At 46.4% G+C, this 8211-nt stretch overlaps 1 protein-coding gene across 1 annotated transcript; it reads right to left on the bottom strand.

The window, feature by feature from the left end:
• Positions 1-2433: 2433 nt before the first annotated feature.
• LOC101686960 (Y-box-binding protein 3-like) lies at positions 2434-4096 on the bottom strand. The gene has a single exon (XM_045087958.1). The coding sequence runs from the start codon at positions 3932-3934 to the stop codon at positions 2816-2818; it is 1119 nt and encodes a 372-aa protein (XP_044943893.1). The 5' UTR covers positions 3935-4096; the 3' UTR covers positions 2434-2815.
• Positions 4097-8211: the final 4115 nt, after the last annotated feature.

Below are 8211 nucleotides of genomic sequence, written 5' to 3'. Positions count from 1 at the left end.
AATAAATAAGTCTTCTAAAAAACCTATATCTAGCAATCACCACAGAGTTCAGATTTGATAAATTTATATCAACATACAGCTAGAAGTTGTAACTACAGACTCCTAGCCCAGTGCACTCTTCCCAGTACACCAACTGACTTCTTTGGAGATTAACAGGATGTACCATGACCTTGCACAGTGGGGAGCAACCTGGGAAGACACAATATATTATTTGAAGAAAGCACTTCCCCTTGACATATCTATGCCTGCCTGTTGTTTGGCGTGACAAGGCATCTGGGAGATTTCTGAGCTATCTCCCAATCATAGCAGATTTCCTCTCACTTCAGGTCAGTACACATTCTTAGGCTTAGCGATTCATGGTACATCCTGTTAATCTCCAAAGAAGTCAGTTGGTGTACTGGGAAGAGTGCACTGGGCTAGGAGTCTGTAGTTACAACTTCTAGCTGTATGTTGATATAAATTTATCAAATCTGAACTCTGTGGTGATTGCTAGATATAGTTTTTTTAGAAGACTTATTTATTTATTTGAGAGAAAGAATGCTCAGGAGCAGGGCTGGGGTAGGGTTGGGGGTTGGGGGGCTGGGGGTGTTAGGGTAGGGGGTGGGTGGTAGGAAGGAGTGGAGGGAGAGGGAGAAAATGACTCCCTGTGGAGCAGGGAGCCCGACCTGACCTGAGGGGCTAGATCCCAGGAACTTGGGATCATGACCTGAGCCTAAGGCAGACGTTTAACCAAATGAGCCCCCCAGGTGGCCCGTGCTAGATATAATTTTAAGTTCCAGTATTGAAGTAGTGGTTCCTTTAGCCTGGAACCAACCCATCTGGCACCTAAGTCACCTGTGTTTCCTTTGACATCCTGTGATAATTCCACCAGAGTACTCACTCCCTTGTGTGGTCATGGTTTTGTCTCCCTCTTCACTAGACTGTGGACTCCTTGAGAGAAAGGGCCATCTTCTTCACCATGATGTAACCTCTAGTGCCTGGCAGAGTGTCTGGCACAAGCGCACACTCAAATATTTCCTGAATGAGTGATCTCTACTGTTTCTACTCGAATTGAGTGAGGATATTTAGCCTTATTGAATGCCTGAGTACTCACTCTCCAAATCCCTTATGCTTGGCTATAATGTGTTATGAAAGGCCTCAACATTTAAACCAGGAAGGCATTTTTACTTTGCTATTGATAATCCAGTTTCCTCAATCCATAAAATTAAGTTCTAAGTCCCCTGTTAGTTTCAAATGTATTAATTGTCCACACACCCGCTCCCAACCCTGCCTCTGACCCACCCACTAATCCCACTATATATTCAAAGGAAAACCAGGACAGGGATGGCATTCCCAGTTGGAGCCTCTCTATCTGATGGAAAAGGGGCTGAGGTGGGCTGAAACTTTTCCGTTCGGCCTTCCAGGGATCTTGCACAGCCCTCTTGGATGGATGGACCCAATCAGGAAGCGCACGTGGAAAATCTGGACTAGATAGTTCTCTTCAACTCCAGAGGTATGCAAGACAAAAATTATGCCCGCTTCATGCCCATTTTCTTTTTAAAATTTCTTGAGTTTTTTTTCTAGCTTTATTGAGATATAATTGGCATATGATATTGATATTGTGTAAGTCTAAGATATACAATGGGATAATTTGATACAAGCATATGTTGTGAAATGTTTATCACAATAAGGTTAACACATCGTTTGCTTCACATAATTATCATTTTGTTATTGTCATGGTGGGAACATTAAAGCTCCGCTCTCCTAGTGACCTTCAGGTATGCAACACAGTACAGTTAACTATAGTCATCATGCCATATGTTAGGCCCCCAGAACTTACTCATCTTGTAACTGGAAGATTTTACCCTTTGACCATTTTTCCATTTCTCCCACACCCCGCAGCCCCTCGTGCCCATTTTCTTTTAAGTATTTAAATGGCATTAGATCAAATCCATTAAAAAATAAAGGCAAATTCTGCTTCCAAAGAGCCTCACCCACCTACCCATTTTTTTTTTTTTTAAACCTGTCATGGTGTTTTGCCCAGCTTTTTGAGTTTTTGTCTCATAGACTATCTAAGCAGTAAGTGTGGGTAGTTGGATCCACCCTCCGGCTTTATTGCTCAAATGGCAGGGGAAGAGGGTGTGAGGGGGACACTTGTTCCCTCTCTGTGTATTCTAATCCTTTAGGACATCCTTGAGAAGTTCACCCCCACCCCCCCCCCAGTAAGTCCACAATTAGTCTTAAATTCATGACTTTCCTCACAGAGAACAATAGGTACGATGCTTGCTAAAACTGGTTCTGAAACAGACTGAAAGGGCTGCCTCAATACAATTATGTGCTGACAAGATTTTTTTAAATAATCAGACGATAACAGATAAAAGCAACATGAAATGATTTATTGAGAAAATGACCACTCAAGTGAGTAACATCACACAGCAATGTAAGGTAATCTTCAGTATCAGATCATCTTTGTTTTTGTATTAAAAAATAAAAATAATTTTTATAAGTACTTCAACTAATTCCCCTGGTGACACAGAATAATAGCTGTGGTCCTGGTCAGATCGTTTAAAAGAATAAGTGTGTGTGTGTGTGTGTGTGTGTGTACAGAAATTCCCAACACAGATGGTAAGAGGGAATTTAGAAATATATGCATCTTGTAATTTTTCCTCAATCCTTGCAGAAGGGGCATGTATCCCCCCCCCCCCAACCAGGGCACAAATCTAACAGTCAAGGTGGATGTTTGGACTGCATTGCATTAAAGGGCATCATCTCCTCAAAGGGGGGCATTCCCTGCAGCCCAGGCCTGGGAGTCCCTGGGGAGGGAGCCAGGCTGTTGTTAGTTGGCCTGGGTGGTGGCAGAGGGGACATCTGAGACCAAGGTGTCCTCCTCCTCAGCGGTGCTGTTCTTCTTGGCGAAAGCAACCAAAGCAGGTATTTCAGCAGGGCTCGTCCCGATCTTGCCTTCTCCTCCCAAGGTATCCTGGCCCTGGGCACCAGGTGCCTGCTGTGGGCGGTGGCGTGGGTTGTTGGGGCGGCGGGATCCGTAGCCTGGCGGGGGCTTCTGCTGCGGACAGCTGGCCTCACGCCCGCTTTCCTTGTCTTCCTCCTCGGGTTCCTCAGAGATGCCCGCTGAGGGTCTTGGAACAGGAGCGATGCCTCGGCCCCTAGGGCGGCTCAGCAGGTAACTGGGGCCTGGCCCTCGCCGCGGGGCACCCTCGGGCCTTGAAGCTGGGGTGGACCCGGGCGGGTGGCCAGGCCTCGGGCCGCTGCTGGGAGTGAGGATCGACGGGCGGCGGGACATGGCAGAGGCCCTTTGGAAGGGTGGGAAGCGCCGCAGCCTTTGGTCTTGGGGTCCGCCGGCCAGGCGGCGCCTCTGGCCCTCGGCTTCGGTGAAGCCTTCGTGCCTGGCCTCTTCTTCGTCGACGTCCTCTTCAGCGCCCATAGGACCTCGTGGGGGCGGTGCGCGGCGACGTATGTAGAAGCCCCTGCGGAAGCGGGGGCGATTGGCAGCGTAGCGGCTGCCCTGCACTGGGGCACCTGCTGGCCCGGTCACGTTAGCGGCCTCGGTGCCCCGCTCACCCTGCACCACGTCGAACTCAACTGTCTCGCCGTCGCCCACACTGCGTTGGTATTTGTGAGGGTTGTTTCTGGTGATGGCTGTCTGGTGAACGAACACATCTTCCTGGGTATCGTGCCTGCTGATGAAACCGTACCCATTCTTCACGTTAAACCACTTGACAGAGCCTCGCACTCTCTTGGCGATGACCTTTTGGGGCACCTTTCCCTTGGCGCCTGCTGCCACGGTGGTCTTGGTAATTGCATCTCCGCTGAGGTTGCCTGCGACTGGGGCCCGGGGAGGATCTCCGCTTTCCAAGGAAACCAGGAGTTTCTGCGTGGCTTGAGGGGAGACTGAGGCGGTCACCTCCGTGAGGGTGACCTCTCCCACCTCACTCATGAGGCTGTCCTTGCTCTCCTTTCTTGGAGAGCCTGAGGGAAATTTGGTCTTCAGTGATGGGGGATATGGGACTCGGTCTGGAAGGGAGGGTCCTGGGTCTGGGCTCAAGGACTCTCTGGCTTAACTCTGAGACTCTTGGAAAGGCCTGTGGAGTCTCCTGGGGCAACGGGATGCAGACCAAACAGTGGTTGCCACGGTGACGTCTCAGTGGGGTCCTAGAGGCTGCTTGAGCTGGGGGGTGGGGCAGATGTGCTCTGCCTTGAGCTCCAGGTGCCACTCACAGCACCTCTCTGTCCATCATGGAGAGGATGTGCATTTGAAGCTCTAGGAAGTGGTCTACTTGAAGACTCTGTTGCTTGTTTGGGTGGATGGGAAGAGAGGACCCACCTTTCATCTCTCTGCCTTGGTTGGAGATAATCCCAGCCTTCTGAGAACACTCTCTACATACTCTCACAAAACCCTGCTCCTCTTCCAACTCCTTGTGCACTTTAGATGTGGGTGAGGCATTTTGTGTAACTTTAGACAAAATGACAACGACACGAAATTAAGACCCAATGAAAGAAGCCAACTCCGGGTTGTTTGGTTTTTGTTTGTTTGTTTTCCCTCGAAGGAGGGACTGGGGAAGCCTGCCAGGGCTAGAATGCTAGTACCGAGAGGACGCTAAATTATCCAGGCTGGTGTTAGGGTTGTAGAGTAGTGAAGCTGAGTGGGGACACTTTTGTTAACTGGGACATTCTGAAAACCTTGTTGAGCTCTGTGTTCTTGCGCACATAAAGCAAATGATCAGGTGGAGTAAAACAGAACTGAGCAAATTTGTCTTCTGTCTTAACTGCAGATCCAGACTCCCCACCCCTACCCCTGAATGGTTTATGACTCTGTGATCTTCATCCTAAATTGAGGTTCTGATTTAATTATATAGAAACCCCAAGAATTCAGACTAACTACAGTGGTAATACTGTGGTAAGGTACAGCTAGCTCTACTGAAATATATCCTTTCAGAAATGATGATAGGGCAGGCTAAAATAATAGATGGCAACTGGTCAGAAAACTCAGTTTTCAATTATTAATAAGAAAAATGAAAATAAGCCAACTTGGCCTACCACTTTAGAGTTTACAGAAACCTCTCACATGTTGTGCATTTGATCCTTGCAACAACCCACTCTATAAGGAAGTGGGGCAGGTGTTGTTTTTACTTCAGTTTGACAGATGAGGGAACTGGGGCCCAGAGATAGCAAGTTGCTTGCTTAAGGTCACATGTTTACTATGAGGTGAACCTTAAAATCTGATCTCAGACAGATTTCATTCCAGGTCCAGGTCTTTTTCCACCACACTTCACCAGTCTTTGTGTATAGTTTTGTCGCTTGTTTCATCTGATGTCAGAGAACAGGCACCCCTTTCAGAGAGTTCATACAACCCAGCAGAGAATCCAGGTCCCCTGTGTTCAGGCTCCCAGGTCTGCCTCTCTTCAGGGGCAAAAAAATGCCTTCATGTCAACTAATCAGCAGCCCCTGCTCCCACATGCAGTAACCTTTGGCCTGCAACCAACTAGAAAACAAACCATACTATAGACTCGGGAGTCATTTCCTCACCATGCTGGTGTGATACCGTATGGTATCACATTTTTATTTTACTATTTTTATTTTACTATTTTAAAAACACTTCTTGGGGCGCCTGTGTGGCTCATTCTATCAAGTATCTGCCCTCAGCTCAGGTCATGATCCCAGGGTGCTGGGATCCAGCCCCACATCAGGCTCCTTGCTCAGCGGGGAGCCAGCCTCGCCTTCTCCCACTGTCTGCCACTCTCCCTGCTTGTGTGCTCTCTCTCTCAAATAAGTGAATAAAAGATAATAAATAAGTAAAACTAAAGAAAAATTTTTTAAAAACCAACACTTCTTCAGACATCATCTCCTGTGGTTTTTACAAGCATGAGAGAGAAGCAAGCTACTGCCAGTATCCTCACATGACTGAGTAAGTCAGGGCACCAGGGCACAAAGCATCTAAATGACCTAACCAAGGCCACCCATGTAGTAAGTGCAGAACCAGGACAATACCTTTGGGAATTCAGGCCCTCTGGTTCTTAGTCCATTGTGTGCTCCACAGTGCCATGAGGCCAGATCTATGATATTGTCAACAGTTCTTTCTTTCATGTCCTGAGAGCTCTTCTTGATGCTTCCCATATTTGCCATGCACATTCCCATCTCTGTGCCCATGTTCAAGTTTTTCCTCATTCTCCTAAAAAATATCTTCTCTCCTCTCCTTTCCTCTCTTCTGTCTGTATAAATCCTATGTGCTCTCTGAGTCACAGTTTTGCAATCCCCTCCCACTTTCTTTCCAAATGTACCAGTCCATGCCAATCTCTTTCTTCTTGGAAACCCAGTTACACTTACAGCCCAACAATTAATCACTAATCTACTTCTTCCCTAATGTGTAAGTCTTTCTGTTTCACTATTATTCCCAACTAGGTTCTCAGATCACTAAAGCCCACTAAATAATGAACACTTTAGGGATACCTAGGTGGCTCAGTCAGCTGAGCATCGGGCACATGATTTCAGCTCAGGTCATGATCTCGGGGTACTGAGATTGAGCTCCACGTCAGGCTCTGTGCTCAGCGGGGAGTCTGCTTGGGATTCCCTCTCTCCCCTTCCCTCTGACCTTGCCCCTGCTCACTCTCTCTCGCTCTCTCTCTCAAATAAATAAATAAATCTTTAAAAAAGAGTGAACATATTAATTTTCTTCTCTTGATTTCCTCTCTCTGATCACTGTAGTGCCTAGAACAGTGCTGATGGTATAAAGAGCCTCCTCAAATGTGTACTTGTGGATTAAATATATGCCCCCCTGCCCCACAAAGTGGCTACATGTGTGAATTTCTTACAGTCACTAGCAAAGCACCAGGCACGAAGATGCCAATGAGATTCACTGAGTTGGACAGAATACGCCCTCTTGAATCTCCCACTGTCGTTTGCATGATATACAGGCAAGTGCTTTGGAGACATCATGGAGCTCTGTTAAACTTTCCTGGTCTATGTGTATTTTATGCAAGAAGAAAGGCTTTCTGAAAAACAAATTAACATGATATGAATTACTAATTCAACTTCAAGGATTGATTTGATGAGACCACTGCATTATTTTCATCAAAATCATCAGGTTCTGTCTATTACTCTGCTCTTCTCTCCATCCAACCTGTGAAGCATATCATTTAATTCCTATTATTAAAAAAGCTGTCAATGAAATGGAGGTTAATAAGGTATACTGTCTGATCCATTATCATTTAAAAGGCCTATCACTTATTTTTAAAGACTGTTTGATTTGAGAGAAAGAAAGTGAGTGAACATGTTGGGGGTGGGGAGAGGGAGAGAGAGAATCTCAAGCAGACTCCCCACTGAGCATGGGGCCTGACACAGGGCTCAGTCTCAGGACCCTGAGATCATGACCTGAGCCGAAATTGAGTCGACTTAACTGACTGAGCCACCCAGGTGCCCCTAAAAGCCTTATCATTTAAAAACAAAATCTTTGTCTGCTGTTCCAGCCACAAAATGGTGCTGAACCTGAGTCAGCAAAGTCCATCCAGGCCCATTGTAAGAGGTGGTAACATCATCTACTGTGAGGAGTAAACAAGCTGGCAGCCTAAGGAGGGGAGGGTAATGCTTCAGGCCCACCCTCTTACTGACTCACTGGCAATTCCTTTTCAAATGGTAAATGGGCTAAATGGAAAATTTATTTAAGATGGAGAATCCTATCCATCTTACTTCTTCCAGAACCATACCATCAATTCCAGTGTCTCTCGAGGGCCATTAGCTGCCCAAGGCAACATAAAACTAATATAATACATGCAGAAATAATAAAAGCTAATCTGGAGTATGGCACTGAGAATGTCCACCCTGCCCCACACCCTGCAAATGATACATCATAGAAACCAGGGTGACTCCAGAGATACTATGGTTGTCAATAAGTGGTTGAAGATATGGGCAGTGTTGCAATTTTCAACGCACTCTCAGCTGAGGTTTTGGGAGCTAAAATCATTAGAAAGAGCCAGGAATCTTAAGTCAGAAGATCTCCTGGAGTGGCCAAATGTTGGATGTTTAGCTTTGAACAAATCGCCTCACTTCTCTGAAATATAGTCTTCTGTCATGTAAGGAGGAAGTATAAATGCCTTCCCTAGCCAGGTCATAGGTTGTGGTGGCAATTACATAGAACACTTTATGGGGGGAAAAATATGTGTAAACCAAAAGCTGTGACCAATTTGCCATGAAATACTATGTGTTTTAAAAAGAGAGGAA

Source organism: Mustela putorius, unplaced genomic scaffold, assembly GCF_011764305.1.
Source record: "Mustela putorius furo isolate JIRA1106 unplaced genomic scaffold, ASM1176430v1.1 tig00001860_pilon_pilon_pilon, whole genome shotgun sequence".
Taxonomy (NCBI): Eukaryota; Metazoa; Chordata; class Mammalia; order Carnivora; family Mustelidae; genus Mustela; species Mustela putorius.
The sequence above is the reverse complement of the archived record's forward strand: the minus strand, read 5'-3'. Positions and strand labels throughout refer to the sequence as shown.

Coding starts and splice junctions, on each gene's coding strand:
- LOC101686960 (XM_045087958.1), bottom strand. CDS start 3,934: ATGAGTGAGGTGGGAGAGGTCACCCTCACGGAGGTGACCGCCTCAGTC.